This window comes from Gorilla gorilla, chromosome 14 (assembly GCF_029281585.2).
Source record: "Gorilla gorilla gorilla isolate KB3781 chromosome 14, NHGRI_mGorGor1-v2.1_pri, whole genome shotgun sequence".
Taxonomy (NCBI): domain Eukaryota; kingdom Metazoa; phylum Chordata; class Mammalia; order Primates; family Hominidae; genus Gorilla; species Gorilla gorilla.
The window spans coordinates 26,536,037-26,557,853 of record NC_073238.2 but is presented as its reverse complement, the minus strand read 5'-3'; the positions used below and the strand labels follow the sequence as shown (position 1 = coordinate 26,557,853).

Here is a 21,817-nt window from a genome sequence, read left to right as displayed (position 1 = left end):
GATTTAAACGTTAGACCTAAAACCATAAAAACCCTAGAAGAAAACCTAGGCATTACCATTCAGGACATAGGCATGGACAAGGACTTCATGTCCAAAACACCAAAAGCAATGGCAACAAAAGACAAAATTGACAAATGGGATCTAATTAAACTAAAGAGCTTCTGCACAGCAAAAGAAACTTCCATCAGAGTGAACAGGCAACCTACAGAATGGGAGAAAATTTTTGCAACCTACTCATCTGACAAAGGGCTAATATCCAGAATCTACAATGAACTCAAACAAATTTACAAGAAAAAAACAAACAACCCCATCAAAAAGTGGGCGAAGGACATGAACAGACACTTCTCAAAAGAAGACATTTATGCAGCCAAAAAACACATGAAAAAATGCTCATCATCCCTGGCCATCAGAGAAATGCAAATCAAAACCACTATGAGATATCATCTCACACCAGTTAGAATGGCAATCATTAAAAAGTCAGGAAACAACAGGTGCTGGAGAGGATGTGGAGAAATAGGAACACTTTTACACTGTTGGTGGGACTGTAAACTAGTTCAACCATTGTGGAAGTCAGTGTGGCGATTCCTCAGGGATCTAGAACTAGAAATAACATTTGACCCAGCCATCCCATTACTGGGTATATACCCAAAGGACTATAAATCATGCTGCTATAAAGACACATGCACACGTATGTTTATTGCGGCATTATTCACAATAGCAAAGACTTGGAACCAACCCAAATGTCCAACAATGATAGACTGGATTAAGAAAATGTGGCACATATACACCATGGAATACTATGCAGCCATAAAAAATGATGAGTTCATGTCCTTTGTAGGGACATGGATGAAATTGGAAAACATCATTCTCAGTAAACTATCGCAAGAACAAAAAACCAAACATCGCATATTCTCACTCATAGGTGGGAACTGAACAATGAGATCACATGGACACAGAAAGGGGAATATTACACTCTGGGGACTGCTGTGGGGTGGGGGGAGGGGGGAGGGATAGCATTGGGAGATATACCTAATGCTAGATGACGAGTTAGTGGGTGCTGCGCACCAGAATGGCACATGTATACATATGTAACTAACCTGCACAATGTGCACATGTACCCTAAAACTTAAAGTATAATAAAAAAAAAAGAATATTCGAGATGATTTCTTATGCAGAAGAAAAAATTAACTGAGCAACTATATTCAGAAAAAGACAGGTTCTGGCTATGCGTTTTTAATTCATATATATAATCTATATGAGTAAGTGCTATCACATGCTTCCTCCGCAGCCCTTGTGTCAGAAACACTACAGACAAAATTATTTCAGAAACATTTTACACATCAGATCCTGCTAGGCAATAAAGAAATCATTCATTTAATTTTGTCCTCCAAGTGAATACACTAGGATCAAATTATCCCTAGTAGACAAGTGTTCATTTGATCAGACTGAAAGCTTAATAGCTATTTTACATTGCACAGACTATTATCAAAGTATTAAAACTTTTAACATTACACAACTTGTTTTTAATTAATTGGAACCCACCTCTCTTACTGGCTTCTTATATTCTCCTAAGTTTGGACAGATGTTTACTATCACATGTCATAAGTTAATTGATCTGCATTCAACAATTAGGATCGCCCACAGAACAGGCAATTGGCAATGGTAAGGACTCATGTCTCCTAAATGATCTCTGTGGCCAGAGTCCAGTTCCAGGGCTGCTTAGAAAGTGATGACAAATAACGTGTTTGTGCCAATGACATCTTTGTGACAGTTTTGATTAGAGGGGTCCCAGACCTGAAAACATTCCCTGCTAGGGCCTGTAACACAATGCTACCTTTAGTAAGAGGGATCTGTGTTCTGGTAGATAAGGCAAGGTCATAAAGGTGAAGGGCTGACAGAGATTAGCAGAGCCTGCAATTAAACGGTATGAAAAGAGTCCTAAATAATCACTGTTCAGAGCTTCCAAGTACTTGACTAACCAAAGAGACCCAGAAAACTTTGTATTTCATCTGAAAATTGCTTTAAATTGTGAAAAACGCCATCTTTGTGTAAGTATCTTTGTATCTTTGTATAAGTGCAAAGCACTGCACATATACTTGTAATTGTTGCCTTCAATAACACTTTTGTGATGATATCCAGATGAAAAACAATTTACACATGATACAATAAAATATAAATAAATAAAATTAAATGTAATCACAAACCCATCTGCATTTCCTCAATGACCTGTTTCCTGAGAAGCAATGTGCTATGAAATACTGAGAGCAGCCTCTGGAGTCAGCTGGGCCTGGGTACACATCCTGTCTTACCACACCTTGAAATCACTGTGATTTCCATGAACTGACTGACAAAAACCACTAGGATGTAAGGAGGGTCAGAGGCTGTCTTCCTGTCTGTAAGGCTGAGCTCACATCCACCTCACAGGAGCATTATGGAAATTCAAGACTACAACGCATGTGCCGGATGCATGCAACGAAAAAATATAACATTTCACTTCTCTAACTGTAAGAAAAACCTACATTTTAGATTGAAATTGTTTGAGCTTTAGATTTGAAATTATCTGAAATCAAGACTATTCTAAAAAGAAAATCAAACATATGACCGGAAATCTAACATGAAGCACGTACAGAGAATTGATAGATGCTTTTAAATTACACTGGTAGTAGAGAAAAATGTAACATTAATTTTTATGCTGTAATTATAAGAACGAAGGGCATTTTAGAAAAGGCATTTGCCCCCTCTCTTAGACCCTTCCACTCTGGCCCCCACAATGCCTTACAGAGCAAACCTGGGTCAGACTGGATGAAACCTGTGATTCCCAACAGAGACAAACAAAGCAAGGTTCAGGATGCTCAGTACTGCGATGGAATGCCAAGACACAGAAAAGCCATGTGTCAAGAAGGGGGGAGTTATTCTTTAGACACATCCTGGTATATGTTTATCATTAAAGATCAGTGGCTTTTGTAAGTCTAAAAAATTAAGCCTTAAATGTTTTCATCACATTCCAGTTAACTACCTGATTAATCTAGGTTATATTAACAGTATTATTTAGAATTTCACCTTGAAATGAAGATGTCTGTATAACATTTACAATGATGTAAAACAAAGAGTAGAATTAGGGAGGCCACAGTCTACTGGTGCAATAGCTAATGCGTCTGACTATGGATGAGGGAATTTAGCCTGGAATAAGGAACTTTTATTTCCAGCTTAGTGATGCAAACAAATTTTAAAAATAAAATAAAATCATGTTTTATGTGATTCATGTTTCTCCTAATGCAAAGAAGATGGGTACTATTAATAAAAATATTTTTAAAATGTAAGGGCTAAGGCCCCAGAAGTTCTGCTATGATTTTTTTATGTTTCATAGAGTGATTATCATCACAGAAGCTCAAGCATTACATAAATACAAACGTGTATACCCCGACCTGGTAATTCTGCTTCTGGAAATTTATCTTCAAGTCCACCCGCACATATACAAATTGATGCATATTCAATATTATGTACTTCAGCACTGTTTATAAGAGCAAAAGACTGGAAACAGCCTAAATTTCCATCTACAACAGACTAAATAAAGGTACATCCCTAAAATGGAATATTATGTAGCTGTTAAAAAAGAGAAAGAGAGAAAGAGAGGAAAAGCAAGAAAAAGAGAAAACTTTCTACATTCAAACTAATAGTAGAAAACTCTCCAAGATACAATTTTAAGGAAAAAAAATCAAAGTCGAGAAGACTATAGAGGAGGCTGCCTTTAGTGCAAAACAGTTGAAAATTATAAATATATTCATATGTTTATAAAGAAATTTTAGGAGGCTATAAAAAAAAACAAAGGGAAAGAGGAAAAGGAGGTGGGAAACAGGTGAGTAAGATGCATGGCAGGCATATGTCTTCAACTTCATATGCTTTTATTTAAAAATGTTGGACCACGTGTACACGTTATCTATTTTAAAAATTAGATTTTAAAGTACAAGCAAGAAAACAAGAAAATGAAAGCTTAAAAAGAGCATGTGGAACTACCAGAAAAAGATACTAATCCATGGAGATAATGGCAAGGTAGCTCCTAGATGCACTGATTTCTCTACCACATTGTATAAACAAGCCATCAACTATGGGATTTATAATTAAAAATGACTCTATTTGAAACACCACATTATAAAAAGCCATTAACAAATCTTTAAAGTGACTGTAAATGATGACTTAACATTTTAAAGAGATACAGTCACATCGCGTGTGTGAATGCAGTCATCTGTATAAAATGTCATCATTACCTTGATCATTTCTTCTTCTCCTGCTGTTTTACTTTGTGCTTCTATGTCCCCTGCTTTACTGCATCTAATAAAGCAGCTATTTGAGGCCGACAAAGCCATTTTCCCCTAAGTGAAACAAAATAACAAAATAGCCATGAGAATTCTTCTTGTAGAAGAAACATTAAGTGTTTACACTGAATTAATTTTTCCTCCCTGATTTAAAAATCACAGAAAAGAACTTAGAGAAAAACCTGAAAAATATAATACAAGAACATATAGAAAAGGAAACCAAAATCACCTTTCATTTTACTATTCAGAGATTACCACAATAAATATTTGTAGCGTATCTTCCTAGTAGGACTATTCTAATTAGATGAGGTAGGATTGCTTCCTTTCTAAAAGACCTGCTGAAGATAAAACTGATTTAGTTCTGTTTGAAAAATTAACTTTAAAGAGGAGAACATAATTATGAATGCATACTTTGTACAAATATTAGCATTTTAAGTAAAATTTATTTTCTTCACAATTAGAAAACATGAAAAGGTATATACAATGCCTTTGGTGTTTTTAATTTAAGAATCAATGTCTGAGGGACTTTCATGTGTGAAAATAAATATTCATATACATTTTTAGTTGTTTAATGTTTGATGTATTACACTGCTTTCTATTAAACAAAACTTTAAAAACTGATTTTCTTGTGTATCTAAATCTGGGTTATAAATTTGGTTAGCTTAACTCCCGTAACAAATATAACGTTTATGTATAACTTGTATTTGGTTGATTCTTTTGGAAAACTTGGAATACCATAACATTTAGACAAAATATTTATAAATACAATGATTATAAAATATGTTAACCTTATATCACATCCAGTTAAAAACGTGCTGATAACATCGATTTAATTTCTTAGTCAAGTCACAAGGGCTGGGTGGTCTCTCACCTGGATGGCTCCGGGTGAGCCCTGGAACCAAGGCGATTTAAACCTGTGTCACAGATTATTCAGCTGAGTCCTTTTTGCAAGAGAATTTTAAGACCCTCTTTCATTTAAATTTAAATTTTTGAAACTTAGTGTCCTTCCTAAAAATAAAATGAAATGAAGTTTCCTAAAGTGTTGTATTATTAGTACTATCTAAGTCATCATCCTGGCCTTATGAAATATTGGCATTTTCTACTGGTGTAACTTTTATTAGAAGCATCTCATCGTAACTAGTAGGATCATCTCAAACGGGTTGCAACACATTAGCAGGTAGTGAAATCAATGCAGTGTTTCCTGAATGGTATTGGGTGGGTGGGGGGGAAAGGAAAACACACAGACACACAGAGGAATGGTAAAAGAGAATAAGAAATGTCAAAGTGCATAACACATGGATAAGTAAGTATTGTTAAGTACAACTCTTGCTTCAGTTATACATATGTGTGTGCTGGGCTGCAATGTAAAAATGCATTTCTCAATGGATTGGGTCAAAATACTTTTCAAGTCACTGACTTAAGATTTTATCCTAGGGGATGAGGAAATTAGTCTAAGTGATTACCTCTTTCTGGTGGGATGTTTGTTTAATCTGTCATCTTAGAAAACACTGCTGAGTTCCTATTTTCAGTTCATTATTGTATACTACCAAAGCTGCTACTCAAAGGCTGAGCTTATCTTCTATTTGCTTGTTCTGCTTGGTGCCCACTGGTCCTTACTGTTTTTGATATAGTTATCTACTTTTTAAAGACAGTTTAGCACTCACATATTTTTGTTCAATCTTTACTTCTCACACAGAAAAAGGAAATTATGTATTCTGTATCAACAAAGATTTAACAAAACATCCATATACTACAACTACTTACTAAAATTAAGAATTAGTATACTATCTTTTTTCTTATATTAAATCTTTTCATACACTATTTTAAGCTTATGAACTGAAAGTCTTTTAGAGATAATTTACTTCAATGAACTATTATTATTTATATTTTATATGCAAATTGTCACAACTTGGTCTTAGCTAGCTCCGCTGTTCGCTTACAGTCTGTAATGTTTCTGAAAGCATCCATGATTTCTGCTACAAAGAAGATACTTAGGAACTATTCTGTTTTCCTACTCTGTGACCTAAAATTGACTGGTTCTTCAATGGAAATGAGATCCATATCTAGGCACTAAGGGTATACAGAAATAATTGTGGGCAAAAGTACTAATGCTATTTTTGTTGCACTATATTTTGAGACCTCTTTAAGGCTCTATGTTCTTACCGATTTATTCCTATTTAATGTATTATACTATTGCATCCTACTTTTTCTTTTTAAATATGTTATGATTGACTGTTACAGACTTTCTGTTAAATTAACAAGGAGTTTTTATAAACAATAACAGCACTTACATTTTTAAGGACTGGTTCCCATTGTTCTCTTGGTCCAATTGCATCTGAACGCCCAACAACAAGTTCACCTGAATTTATACCAAGATATTTTCCATAGCCAGATTTCAGGGTGATTCTGTACATTAATAAGATAGATAAAAGTTAAAAACTGAGAGAAAATTAATTATAGGGCATCAAAACAGGACATGTGTATGTGTGTGGGTGTGTACATATCTAAAATTTCAGACTGGACATATTCCAAGTGTTCAAAAGATGCATGTGGCTGAGTGGTGACTCACTCCTGTAATCTCTGTGCTTTGGGAAGGCAATGGGAGAATTGCTTGAGGCAAGAAGTTCAAGATCAGCCTGGACAACATAGTGAGACCCCATCTCTACAAAAAATCTAAAAAGTTAGCTGGGCATGGTGGTGCGCACATGTAATACCAGCTACTTGGGAGGCTGATGCAGGAGGAGTGCTTTAGCTCAGAAATTTGAGGTTATAGTGAGCTATGATCACACCACTGTCCTCCAGCCTGGGTGACACAGTGAGACTATGTGCCTTCAAAAAAAAAAAAAGCTACATGTGACTGGTTGTTGCCATATTGTACACTGCAGATTTAAATTTAGTTTTATATTTTGCTTTTTTAATATAAACATTGTACTTTATATATTACATAACAAATATTTTCAAAATTCATCATTCTTCAATTATACCTCTTTAGTTATAAACTTCAATAATAAATTACTAAAATTATGTCATCAAACTGTTTTCCAGAAAATGCTGCTTCCATTTACATTCTTACCTCAAATTAACAGAGTATGTTTTGTATCATGGATTTTTTTTTAAACATTATTACTCTAAAAAAATACTCGAAAACCTGATATGAAAAAAACAGTATCCTATTAATTTGCATTTTAGTAGTTAACTAGAATAACAATTGTTTTTCTTTTCCTTTCCTTTTTACTTTTTAGATTATCTGGTAATGTCCCTTGTCCATTTTTCTATTCAGATCTGATTGTTCACAATTTTTCTACTGGGGTCTTCAGTGCTATGAATTCTATACAAAATACATTTGAACAGTAAGAACTCACTGCCTATTAAGATTGTTGCAAATATTTTCCTCATTTGTCAGTTGATTTTCTTTATAATCCTTTTCTGTTTATAATTGTAAAGCAGTTTAAAACTATTGAATTTTTTCTTCCTCTGCTTTTATTCTTTGTCTTTCACCCTACTTATCAGTCTTTCAAAGAAAGAATAGAAATAATCATCTTAACGTGATTTTTTAAAATTATGATTTCTTTTACCTTACCAAGAATCTCCTCGGATGCCAGAATTGACTTTTACTCCTTTATACGTTAATGATTGTATAACAGAAATCATTATCATGTTGATGTAACCAATTACTAAAATATGTAAATTCACTTTCAGTATCTTTTACCCAAAGAATCATTCTATACTTCTGCACAAGGTGAGAATAAAAAAGGTTAATTTATAAAATAACTGTAACAATAGTGAGTAAAAATATTCTTTTGGTCATTATGATACTGTAACATTCTCTGCTGGTTTCAACAATATTCCTTTTTTTAGTCTTCTGTTTGTCTTTAGACTTCCAAACAGTGAGTTTAAATATCATACCAACAGTGAACCAGGTTTTGTACTATTTGATATATATTTTTAATCTATCTTATTTGGTGTGTGAAATTATTAATCTTCATTTTTTAACTTACATATCTTTTTTCCAGCCTAGCATTATATATTGATAGGAAATCCACTAAAAGTAGATCACAAAATCTACTTCTCAAAAAAGCTATTTCATTTGTTATATCAAAATTACCGTGGGCTTAAGACAGATGCTAAAATTTTTAATGAATACAATTAAATTTTTAAAATCACTGGTTACTAATTATATTACAACATAAGCTCACCTGGAATCAGATAATTTGACAGCCGTAAGCTGCTCTGGAGGACTAGGACCCTCATCAACTATTGGAGAGAAAACATTTGAAAATAAATTTGACGTTTGCTATAAATATAAAGACATTATTTTGCTTTAAAAATGTGGCTATTTTCTTCTGCAATTAAATGTAAGAATATTCAGATATACTGATGTCATTGTAATACTGTATCTTTGGAATCAAGATCTATTTTACCTTCTTTTAACTACAGTGCTAATTTTATACACTGAGTAAGATAGGGTGATATAATGTTTATTTAATAACTTTCGAGATAGCTTCTCTTTATGTTTTAAAATACAGTCATAAATAAGCACTTATTTAAAAAAGCTAAATGCTTTCATTTATTCAATGGATGGCCTTGCTGACCAAATGATACTGCTTTTTATCTTCTAATTACTTCGTATCTCATTAGTGCTTCCTCTAATGGGCTAAAGGAAATGAGGAAACTTCAAATTGTTAAATGCACCCAGGTTAGTTTTGGTAATAGGTCTGAATAAAAAAGTAATTCAAACATGTTTGACTCAAATAGGTTTTCCTTTTTCCTTCCACTTACTATTTTAATTATTCATATTCTTTTGATTTCCAAAGATACTCTTCTGGAACTACACGGAATGTTTTCAAATGCTTATATTAGAAAGAGGGACTTGCCAATGGCTGGTAAATATTAAGGAATTAAAAAAAAATGGAAGAGTCAAATGCAATGGTTCCATTCCTTTGGAAAATGTTTGAGACTAGTTAGAGTTTGGCCTAAGTGAATGAATGTCCTAAAATCTACACTTCTGGCAGGATCTTCCCTTCCAGACACAAACCTTCTTTGTGTGGAGCTCCCAGGGTAAAAAGTCCATTGTCGAGTGCATGTATATAGGTTCCCTCATCCATTTCAATGGCTATGGTTCCTGAAATTTCACCAAAGTTTGTTACTGTCCACCAGATTCCTAAAAAATAAAATTGATATTTCTACTTTATATTTTGGTTTTGACACAGAGTTCTTTTTTATTATAACTTAGTTTTAAAAACTTTTTATTTTGCAGTCGTAAGAAATAATACAAAGATCTCACATATCCTTTACTCTCTTTGTCTCAATGATGACATCTTGCATAAGTATCATACATTGTTAGAATCAGGAAACTGACACTGATATAATCCATGAAGCTTATTCAGATTTCACCAGTTTTACATGTACTTGTTTGCATGTATGTGCACAGATTCATGCGACTACCAGCACAGTCAGGATTAGGGTTTTAAAATACAAAATAGCAACATACAGCCAGGCATGGGGGTGCATGCCTGTAAACCCAGCTACTCGGGGAGCTGGGAAAGAGGATCACTTGAGCCCAGGAGTTCAAGGTTATAGTGAGCTATGATCACGCCACTGCACTCTAGCCTGAGTGACAGAGCAAGGTCCTGTCTCAAAAAAAGACCAAAACAAAACAAAAGGCAACATGTGAAGGTACAAAGTGATATATGGAGAACGGTCTCTCTCATGATAGACCCCAGCCATCTATTCATGCCTGCTTTCCAGAGGCAATGCCTATCATAATGCTGACCTCGTGATCCACCCGCCTCTGCCTCCCAAAGTGCTAGGATTACAGGTGTGAGCCACTGCGCCTGGCCAGTAATCTTAACTACGATTTTAGATTGAAAGTAAAATGAGCAGAATCTATGTCTATGTATACTAATTTCCAATTTGCCAATAGAAATGTTAGATTCTAGCAAAAATTATTTTAGCAGTTGTCATAAAAGTTTATATCTTAACGTTAAAAAATATCCTCAAACCTCCTTCTAAATTGTACTTTAACTAGAGTAGAAATGAGTCAATCATTAACTGGATATGACATATTAAGGAATACTTGTTAATTTTACAAGGTCTGATAATGACATAGTATAAAGTATAAAAGTAAAGAACAAAACAGGTGATGAGAGAAAGACATACTACGTTAAGAAATGTACATTTATGCGCTTATGGGTAAAATGATGTAATATCTGTGATTTTACTTAAAATTTTCTAGGAAAAATTGTGTGTGGGAGTGTTTATGAAATGAAACGAGATTGGCAAAATATTGATAATTAATGCTGGGGCCTGGGCACATGGGGGACTCATTATATTCTTCTATGTATGGATTAGTTTGGATATTTCCATAATAAAAAGGTTTTAAAGATTCAGTTAATTCCACTGCACAAAATTTTCTATTCAACTAAACATTTCATGCTTTTCATAATCAATTTTAAAATATATAAAATTTTAGCTAAAATGAAGTTGGACCCTTATCTAACACCAAATACAAAAAGTAACTTAACATAGACCAAAGACCTAAATGTAAGAGCTAAAGTTAGAAAACTTTTAGAAGAAAATGGGGAAAGCTTCACGACAATGAATTTGGCAATGATTTCTTATATAGAACATCAAAGGCACAGGCAACAAAAGAAAACACAGACAAACTGGACTTCATCAGAATTAAAAACTTTTGTGCATCAAGAACCACTGTCAACAGAGTAAAAGGTAACCCAGAGAATGGAGACAATATTTGTAAACTACATACATTATAAGGAATTAATATCCAGACTATATAGAGAACTCCAAAAAGACAAATACCACAATTCAAAACTGGGCAAAGGATATACACGGACATTTCTCCAAAGATGATATACAAATGGTCAATAAGCACTCAAAAAGACGCTCAACATCACTAGTCACTAGGCAAATATAAATCAAAACCATAATGCAATGCCACTTCACACCCATTAGAATGCTATTATCAAAACAAACAAAAAACAGAAACCAAGAAAACCAGAAAAACAAATGTTGGGCAGGATGTGGAGAAACTGAAACCCTCTGCAATGCTGGTGGGAAGGTAAAATGGTGCATGTATTTAAATGCCACTGAAGTGTACACGTAAAAATAGAAAAATTGGCAAATTCTATATTCTGTATATTTTACCTCCACACACACACAAAACCAATGCAGAAAAAGAAAATTAATCAAAATTAAAATTTCAGCTAAAGACGATTAGAAAGCAATAAAACTAATGACAATTTAGGTGATTGAGTTATAGCTACAATTGTTTTCAGTAAAGGAAATAATGCTTTATTCAGAATCATTATGAACAGTGTTATGATTAGCAAGTCTTTCTTATAAACATAATAGTTAATAATTTTAAATTAGGTTTATTTTGTATGTTCTATGCCACGTTCACCAAGTACACTTAATATTAAATAAAATCATTTAAATATAATATCTCATTAATGTTTTGCAAATGAAGCAGAAATTTCTGGCAGAGAAGCTCCTCAAAATTTTCACCCTCTGTCCAAGTAGGAAAATGATACAATAACATTACTTATAATATTGTCAACTGAAAAAGAAATTACTTTCAGCAGATGCCAGTATTTCTTCTCAATGAGATTTCAAAGAATAAGAAAGCTAAACACAGTATCATCAAGAATTAAATGTGAGCATTCTGCCTACTTTCTGCAAGTGGCCTACATTCAACCTTTGGAGGTATGCTTATATGTTTAGCGACTAAAGTAACATAACACAATACTTAACGGTGCCACTCGGGGATTTTAGCTGCGAAAAAGCAGTGGATCCTAAGAACAGTGGGCACTGAAGTTGCCTGTCTCTACGTCAGGTTACAGCTCAAGCTGTGTATATGCTGCAGACGCCCAAGCTGAATTTAAGAGAATCCGCTGTAAAACATTACTTGCTATTTAGACACATGCTTAAAGTTGTTTCCTTTTAAACCGTAGGCAGATGGTGAAATATTCCCGCTGTGTTGTCTCACAATGCATAACAAAGCTTTTCACATATTTTCACATAGTTGAGAATGTTTCCATATGTCTGGCATGCTTGTAATCCAGCACTTTGAGAGGTGGAAGCAGAAGAATCACTTAAGCCCAGGAGTTCAAAATCAGCCTAGGCAACAAAAGGAGACCCCCATCTCTACAAAAAAATTAAGAAATTAGCTGGGTATGGTGGTACAAGCCTGTGGTCTCAGCTACTCGGGAGTCTGAGGTGAGAGGATTGCTTGAGCCTACAAGGTCTAGGGTGCACTGAGCCATGATCATGTCACTGCACTCCAGCCTGAGCAACAAAGCAAGAGCCTGTCTCAAAAAAAAAAAAAAAAAAAAAAATGGCCCGATGCACCAGTGTCATGGCTGTTAAGATACTCCCAGGGCACCCTCATTCTAGCATCAAGGCTGTGAGAGAGCTCACCTCACCTTCTGACTAACCCAGTGCTTCTGTGCTAAGGGCCCCCTTAAATCTCTACCTTCATTATGTGCTTGGCACAAAGGAATGATATATCTTAGATTTGGAAATGGAATTTTATTCCCAAATCTTACTGTAGTCTAAGTACCCTTCACAGACCTTCTATTAACCCATAGCTTACTTAGCTTTAGTTCCTGGGTAAATCAAATCTGTGTTTTGCAAACTACGATGTTGTAAGTCAGTTGCTTCTGAATCTAGCAGAGCTCAGTGAAACTATTTGCTTACAGACATGCTCATTTTTATTAATGTCACACATGGTATTCTCCATGTGAAAGACAGAGTTTCTTTCATCCTATTTACCAATCCCTTCAGATCCTTGTGAGGAACCAACAGAACAGCTTTAAAAAATTAAAAGGTTTTTTTCTTTCCCTTCACAAATAGGCACATGCTTATTTTTACGGCGAGTTTAGAAAATCCACAATGCAAAAGAAGGTGGAAGGACAAAGAGAAAAAGACGCAGAAGGACTTCCTCTTCCAGCCAAGATGGACTTGCCCTCCCATCATGACCAATGAGAAAACTGAAACTGGATAGAATATTTGACAGAACTGTTTTTGGGGATTGGAACACAGGCAGAACAGGACTGTGATATTTGAGAACAGGAAAACACAGGAGGCAAATCTAACACACACTTCTGTTTTCTGCCCAATGGCAGTTTCTTGACCACGCAGAGAGCGGTAGAGACCTCCAAAAATGAGGCAATGTCACTGTCACTAAGCTGAGAGTCTTGCAGTGCTAACATGTTTGGAGTTTATAGAATAAGGTACTGGAGAAGAGGGAACAACATACAGGTGAGGCCTCAAAAGAGTATGCAAAAGTTCTTCTCTGCAGGTCTGGGGCCAAGGGCTGGGGGGAGTGCATACAGTAGGCAGGCTCCACAAGGCCCATGCAGAGTGGCTGGCACTTCTGAGGGCTGACTGGAGATGCCAGAGATCACACAAATTTGGGACATAGCAGAGTGGAGAGAACTCACCAAATATACCTAGAACATGTGGCTGAGGCCCATGAGGATGAAACTTTCCTAGAGTAAGAGTCACTGTCTAAGTCTACAGGCAAAAAACTAATAAATAAGCACAAACTAACAAAGGCCCAGGCTTAACAGGAGCAAAAGGGTGGTCAAATAATTTAACTAGGCATCAAGACATTTAACAGAAATAAAGGTTAAAATGTTACGAAAATGAAAGACTGAATTTATAAGAAAGACTTAACAATCCTAAATGTGTACACATGACAGCTTCAAAATACTTTAAGCAAAAACTGTTCAAGTAGACAGATCTAGAATTACAGCTGGAGATTTTAACATAACTCTCAATACATAGTAGGATGAGTGAAAAATCAGTAAGGACCCAGAAGATGTGCATAGTCACAAGCTCCACCAGTTGATATAACTGACATCTAAAAAACAATGAACTACCAGGCGCCACAGCTCATGCCCGTAATCCCAGCACTTTGGGAGGCCGAGGCAGGCGAATCCCCTGAGGTCAGGAGTTTGAGACCAGCTTGGCCAACGTGGTGAAATCCTGCCTCTATTAAAAATATAAAAAAAATTAGCCAGGCATGGTGGCAGGTGCCTGTAATTCCAGTTCCTCCGGAGGCTGAACCAGGAGAATCACTTGAACCTGGGGGGCAGAGGCTGTAGTGAGCCAAGATCATGCCACTGCACTCCGGCCTGCTGGGCAACAGAGCGAGACTTCATCTCAAAAAAAAAAAAAAAAAAAAAAAAACCTGAACCAACATCTGCAGAATACATATCCTTTTCTAGTGTACATGGAAATTCACTAAGAAAGTATGTTCTCCAACTATACTATATTAGAAATCAGCAACAATATCATACCTATAATATCTCTATGTAGTAGAAATTAAAAACAGTACACTTTTAAATAACTCAAGTGTCCATGAAAAGAAAAATCACAAGGAAAACTAGATGATATTTTGAATGGAATGAAAATGAAAACAAAATGTGTTGACTATAACTAAAACTAACATGGAATGAGGAGATCTAACTCCCTTCTTAAGAAGCAATAAAACAAGAGCAAAGTAAACTGAAAATAAGTTAAAGGGAGGAAAAAAAAAGACTAAAAATAAATGAAATAAAACATGAAAAAAAGAGAAAATAAGTAATGTTGAAACAAGCTTGTCCAACCTGAGGGCTGCATGTGGCCCAAGCCAGCTTTGAATGCAGCCCAACACAAATTCATAAACTTTCTTGACACATTATGAAATTTTTTGCTTTTTTTTTTTTTTGGCTCATCAGCTTATCGTTAGTGTATTCTATCTGTGGCCCAAGACAATTCTCCTTCCATTGTGGCCCAAGGAAGCTAAAAGATTGAATACCCCCGTACTAAAAGATCATTAATGATCTAAAATAAATGATCTTATAAAGAATTGATAAACCTCCAGCTAGACTGACTAATCCAGGAAAAAGTGGAAACAACAAAAATTACCAATATGAAGAGACTGCAATACAGATTAGATTCTACAGACATTAAAAGGATATTAAAGGAATATTCTGAACAATTTTATGCCAATAAATCCAACAACTTGGATGAAATGAAATTTTCCTAAAAGACACAAATTACCAAAACTGACAACACAAAAATCTGAAAATATCTCTTAAAAAATCTTAATTTTCCCACAAAAAACTAAAACCAAACCAAACAAAACCCTCTAGGTTCAGATGACTTCACTGGTAAATCCTATCAAACATGTAAAGAAGAAATCATACCGATCTTACACAGCTATTTCCAAAAACAGGGAAGGAGACAGCACTTCCCATCTAATTTTATGACACCCAATATCACCTTGACACCAAAATCAAATAAAGCCATTACAAGAAAAGGATACAAAAGTCCAATATCTCCCATCAACACCAATATAGAAATCTTATAAAGAAGAAAAACGAACACCTAGAAGTCAAATCTAGCAATATCCCAAAAGACAACGCACCACAACCAAGTGGGGTTTATCTCAGGGATGTAAAGTTAGTTTAAAAGTCGAAAATGAAACCAATGTTATTCAATGGCAGAATGAAGAAAGTTGTATAATCATCTCAACAGATACAGAAAGAGGCACTGGACAGCATTAAACATCGTTATGATAAAAACTCCCAAGAAACAAAGTTTAAAAGGAATGTCCTCATTTTGATAAAGGTTTTCTCTGCAGATCCTACAGACATCATACCATATGGTGGACTACTAAAAGTTTTCTGCCTAAGCTTGGAAACAATGCAATTATGCCCATTCTCGTGACTTCTGTTCAACACTATGGAAGTCCTGAACAGTATAATAAACCAATAAAAAGCAAGACAAGACATAAGGATTAGGAAGAAAGAAGTAAAACGATAGTCACAGGAAATATAATTGCAAATTTCTTAGTTTTCTATATAAACAAATCATTAGAAGTAAGAAGTGAAACAGACTTATCAGACTACAAAGTCACTATACAAAAATCAATTGTATATCTATATATACTGACAGCAAACAACTGGAAAATCAAATTCAAAAGTTCTACTGACAGTAGTGTAAAATTATAAAATACTTAAGAATAAATTTTTAAACAGGCATGCAAGACTGCTACATTGAAAATTATGAAATATTGAGGCCCAATATTAAGATGTTGATTCTCCCCTAAATTATCTGGACTCAATACTGTTCTCCGAGAAAATCTAACAGGCTTCACTGTAGAAATTAATAAACTAATAGTTAGTAAGTACAAAGTTGGTGGACACACACTACCTTATCTCAAGACTTCATGAAATTATAGCAATCAAGAGAAATATACCAAAAGAAAAACAGAAAATCGATAGAACAGAGTCCAGAAATAGACCAATACATAGAAAGTTAATTGATTTTTTATGAATATACGAAACTGGATTAATGGAAAAAGGAAACACCAGTGGTGCTGGCACAAATGGCTATCAAGATATTAAAAAAAAAAAAGTAAATCTTGAAACCAAACTCACACCATGCCAAAAATTAATTTGAGATTAATGACAGATTTAATGTAAAAACTAAAACTATGATGCCTCTAAAAGACAATGTAGAATATTTTCCTGACTTTGGGGTAAGCAAAGATCTCTTAGATCAAAGAGATAAGGCCATAACCATAAAAGAAAAAAATAAACTAAGATTTATAAAAATTAAAAGCTTCTGACCATCCTGGCTAACATGGTGAAAACCCTGTCACTACTAAAAACACAAAAAATTAGCTGGGCGTTGTGGCAGGTGCCTGTAGTCCCAGCCACTTGGGAGGCTGAGGCAGGAGAATGGCGTGAACCTGGGAGGTGGAGCTTGCAGTGAACCGAGATCGCGCCACTGCCCTCCAGCCTGGGCGACAGAGTGAGACTCCATCTCAAAAAAAAAAAAAAAAAAAAAAAAAAAAAGGTGTCCATCCGAAAACCACCATTAAGAAACTCAGACTGGGAAAAACTCAGACTGGGAGAAAAGACTGATAACACCATCAACTCTTGGCAAGGATGTAACTGGAGAACTAATTCATTCTTGGTGGGAGGGTAAAATATCACAACCACTTTAGAAAATTTTTGGCAGTTTCTTATATAGTTAAACATTCACCTATCCTTTGACACAGCAATTCCACATCTACATATCTACGCTAGATATTTACCCTAATTTTAGAATTGTTGATTTGCCAATTCAAAAACAATGATTCTTCCAGAATATTAGCTTTATACCATTCCATATTTTATATATTTTTTAAGCTACCATAATTTATGAAGATTCAAAATGCAACTTACCAAGTTTTAAAAGAGAAAAAAAAAGTATGGAAACAGCCAAACAGAAAACAGGCTGGTTAAGTGTGTTTGGGTCAATTTATTTCCAGTATCATTTACAGGCTACCCTGATATTGTATTTAAAATTTTCATTTGTTTCAGAGTTCACAAAATAATGATTTTTCCTGTGAAGACACTTCGTTTAAGAGACAACTGACTTCTACAACTAAAATGTATACATGTTCAAAGAAAATAACTTGTAAAATATATTTGGTTGAATAACATTTACATTAAGCCTTTAAAATTATGTATCAGAATCTCCAGCTATTAAGCAGTCTAATGGTGCCTACTAAGTCAGAGAGTTGTAATTCTTCTCTCCTGTGCTGTGTTCTGATAATGAAGTAAAGGCATCAGTAGCATCTACTGTGCTAAAGAATAAATGGAATTTACAACTGTAGGTAATATTTAAGCACTTTAAGACAAATATGAATACATCATAAATTTCTAACTAGGAAAATGTTTTCAATGAGATCTCAAGAAATGTTAACTTTTTTCAGAATAAAGCACTGAAAACTGACTCACCAACATATCAAGCTGGGTTTCTTCATCTTCTTCTCTTTTTCTCTTCTTATCTTTGCTCTTTTTCTTCTTACTACAGGACATAATTTATATAGATGAGTTTAGGTATATTGATTTGTGTGATAAATAAATATCATAAGATTGAAACTTGGAAGTCTTTTAAGCTGTTTCATTTATAAATTATTGATTTAGGAAGACTTACATTGCTATGCTCTCTTAAATACAGTGCTGAGAATTTGCTTCAGGCTTTGTACATATTATGTTAAAGTTCAAAGCAGATTGTAGAGCCACACTTCCAGATTTTAAATCCTGATTCTGTCACTTCTTAGCTCTGCAATTTTTGGAAAAGGTACTGAATCTCTCTGTGAGTCAGTTTCCCCACTTAAAAAGTTAGGATAATAACACTTAAGGCTATTGTGAGGATTAAGAGGTAATATGTATCTTCACACATTGCTGGTGGAAATGTAAAATGGTGCAGCATCTACAGGAAACAGTTTGGCTTTCCTCAAAAAGTTAAAGAGTTACCATATGACCCAGCAATTTTACTCCTAAGTATGTATACCCAAGGGAAATGAAAACATACACCCACAAAAATACTTACATAAGAATATTCACACTAGCATTAGTCACAATAGTCAAAAAGGGGAAACAACCTAAATGTTCATCAACTGATGAATGGATGAACAAAATGTTACATCCATACAATGGACTACTATGCAGCCATAAAAAGGAAAAAGTGCTACAACAATGATGGACCTCAAGAATGTTATAAGTGAAAGAAGCCAGACACAAAAGGCCACATGTTGCATGATTTCTTAGGAAATATTCAGAATAGGCAATTTCACATAGATAGCAGACGAGTGGTTGCCAAGGACTAGGAGAGGGGGAGGATGGGATGTGACTGCTTTAATGGGTAGGAAGAGATTTCCTTCTGAGATGACGAAAACACTGAGAAACTAGACAGTGGTGAACCTCTTGAATATATACTAAAAACCACTGTACAAAAGGGTGAATTTTATAATTATGAATTACATCGTAATAAAAAAATAAAAAACCAAGAGCGATTTGAAAAAAGTTAATGTGCAAAGTACCTACAACTATTTCTTGGCACACTGAAAGTGCTATACAAGCATTAATTATGATTATTACGATAATCTTAAGACACTCTTGTCTGCATTATCATCATAAAGTTTTCAGAAGATAACTCACCACTTCTCACAGGAAATTCACAGAGTAAAAATCTCACATTCATTCAGGATATACCTGCCACTTATTCTGGCATCTTCATGAGCCCAGACTCCTCGAGAGGGTTCTCAAGGGCAGTGGCTTCAGCTCACTCCTTGATACTTTCTTTCCATCTCGCCTAAAAATATCAAAACTTCTGTTTATCACGGAGACCAGGAGGAAATGCTCAATATTTGTATGTACAGTCAACCTCGGGCAAATCTGCCAGTGAAAAAAGAAGCGGGGATATGAGTGCACAGGTATTTTTCTCCTAAAGAGCTAATAAATTACCACTATGACCTCCTCCTCACATTTGGTTCAATTTATTTACTGCATATATGTTCTCTCATTTAATCCTCACAGTCTTCTAAAGGTATAAAAAATGGTCTGAAAGTATAAATATGTAAACGGAGGTTCAAAGATATTTGATCTCTTAATGAGTAAATGGAAGTTCAGACATATTAACCAATTTGCCACAAATTACAAAATTAGTAAATGATAGAGTGCAGGTTCCAGCCCATATTCCTATCAAAGCCCATATACACCTCAACCACCGTGTGATTCATCCTGGTTTCACTCTACATATTAGCTGAGAAAAAAGTAATCAATAACCTTTCCAGGAAGAGACGATGGAGAAAAGAATAATCCCTAATAAAGGAAGTTATCATCATGAACTACAAGATTAGACTAACGCAGACCCACCAGGCAGAGGCCTGGAGAGATGCCTCAGGGGACCCAAACTCGTGGATACGGGGCCACGGGTCACCTGCCCCTCTCTGCACAGGCGCCAGGAACCGCGGTCCGGCCTCCATCCAGCCCGGACAGGGGCCAGGGCGAAGCCTGGGATGCCACAAAGCCAGCTCTCCACGCCACGACTTCCACCGGATTCGCGGGGTTGGAGTGCGTCCGAAAAGAACTGAGGAGGCTCCCGCCACAGCTGCAGGACCCACCGCTTCACCTTGGTTCCCTTGAACACGAGCTTGGTAGACTTCACATAAGAGTACTCGACTCGCAGAAGTTGGCTCCAGGAGACTTCTGCGCGGAGAGGCTGAAGCTGGCTCAGGACGAGTATGTGACCCGGAGCAGCACCAGGGCGGGGAGGAACAGAAGTGGAGGCAAAGTAAACACTCCCCGACAGCGTACGTCTGTCCAGAACCCGCCTCCGTCTTGACCCAAATGCTGAATGGCTGAGATTTCCACTTCCGAGTTTCTGCTGGGGAGCTACGGCGGCCGCAGATGGCCGAAAGGTGCCGCACGCAGCTGCTCCCTGGCTCCCTCTCGAGGAGCCCCTGAGGATTCGCACCTCCCCGAGGGGAGTAAAGCCCGCCCGAGGCGCCGGTGCTGGCGGTGGCGGGGCTGCCGGGCGCGCTGTGAAACGGCCTCCCGCTAGAGCTGCGGGCTGGCGACGGTCCCCGCGGGGGCGGGAAGCGGCTTAGGCTGCCCTCGTTGGCCTGCGGCGGCGCGGCTGGAAGCGCGGGCCACTCTTGCGCCGGTCACTCGGGGCTGTGCCTCGTGCGACTGTGTGTGTAGGAAACAAGCAGGAAATACCCTAAAATAGAATGAAGCACCATGTTGAGGGCCGCGGACGTCGTGAGTGCTGTGGGAATGTGGGCTGAGGTGGAGAGTTATGGTGGCGCGTGTTACAGGCTCAGGGGTCAGAAAGAAGGCTAATCGTGGAGGCGGCATCTGTGGAGGGTCTTGAACGCTGGGCAGGCTTTTGCCCGATAGAGATGGAGGAAGCTAGTCCTGTCTGATGGAGGAAACAGGGCGGAGGTGTGGAGGGAGCCGTGCAGCGCTGGTGTGAGGAGCCGTGAGCAGGACAGGCCTGTAAAGCAGAGTGATGGGAACCAGGATAGAGAAGGCAAGTCGGGGTCCTGTTTTCGCTGGAGAATTTGAATGAAATCAGTAAACAGGTGAGAGGGATCCATCGCAAGAGCATGGGATGAAACGAGGAGTAGTCCACGGTGATTCCTCTGCAGCGGTGGGTATTATTCATCGCGTATGTGACACCAAAACGGTGGGTATTATTGATCGCGTATGTGACACCAAAACCACCCCACTCCACTCAAGCTGTGGCTCTTTCCCTAAAGTAGAAAACAGAGACCAGTTGGGTTCCGAGCATCCACGAAGATTTTATTAAATTCGTGATCCCTGGTGGTACCATGGAGTCAGGATTGGCTCATCTCAAACCTGACTCAGAAACAAAACCGTCTCAATGTGCAGAGATGAGTGGCCTTACCCGCTATCATAACGTATTTTCTGGTGTTTTCACAGTGCTGCGCTTCCTAATCCCCATTCCAGGGCAATCCACATGCCATGATGTCCAGAGGCATTAACAAAGGAGACACACAGGGGCTTCTCATGTTTGCTTTCCGCGGTTTTGATGAAAATCTCAGTTTCCTCATCTCATACAATGTGGTTAGTAATAGTATCATTTAGGGTTGAAGAATTAAATGGTACGAATTATATAGGGTGCTTATGATA

At 36.6% G+C, this 21,817-nt stretch overlaps 1 protein-coding gene across 15 annotated transcripts in view; it reads right to left on the bottom strand.

Moving 5' to 3' along the window:
* LOC101144369 (protein FRG1-like) overlaps nucleotides 1-20,514 on the bottom strand; it is a 55,705-nt gene extending 35,191 nt beyond the window's left edge. The window contains exons 1-8 of one of the 15 annotated variants that reach the window (XM_063697132.1): nucleotides 20,292-20,490; nucleotides 19,373-19,472; nucleotides 18,312-18,440; nucleotides 18,113-18,182; nucleotides 9,349-9,474; nucleotides 8,510-8,567; nucleotides 6,605-6,719; nucleotides 4,266-4,370 (exon numbers count right to left, since the gene is read on the bottom strand). In XM_063697132.1, the coding sequence (XP_063553202.1) occupies nucleotides 4,266-4,370; nucleotides 6,605-6,719; nucleotides 8,510-8,567; nucleotides 9,349-9,418 (348 nt within the window). In that variant the 5' untranslated portion in view covers nucleotides 9,419-9,474; nucleotides 18,113-18,182; nucleotides 18,312-18,440; nucleotides 19,373-19,472; nucleotides 20,292-20,490. Of the gene's footprint in view, nucleotides 1-4,265; nucleotides 4,371-6,604; nucleotides 6,720-8,509; nucleotides 8,568-9,348; nucleotides 9,475-18,112; nucleotides 18,183-18,311; nucleotides 18,441-19,318; nucleotides 19,556-20,035 lie in introns of those variants that run through there. The other 14 variants (XM_055359525.2, XM_055359528.2, XM_063697138.1 and 11 more) reach the window with 14 other exon arrangements.
* Between the last annotated feature and the right edge of the window lie 1,303 nt (nucleotides 20,515-21,817).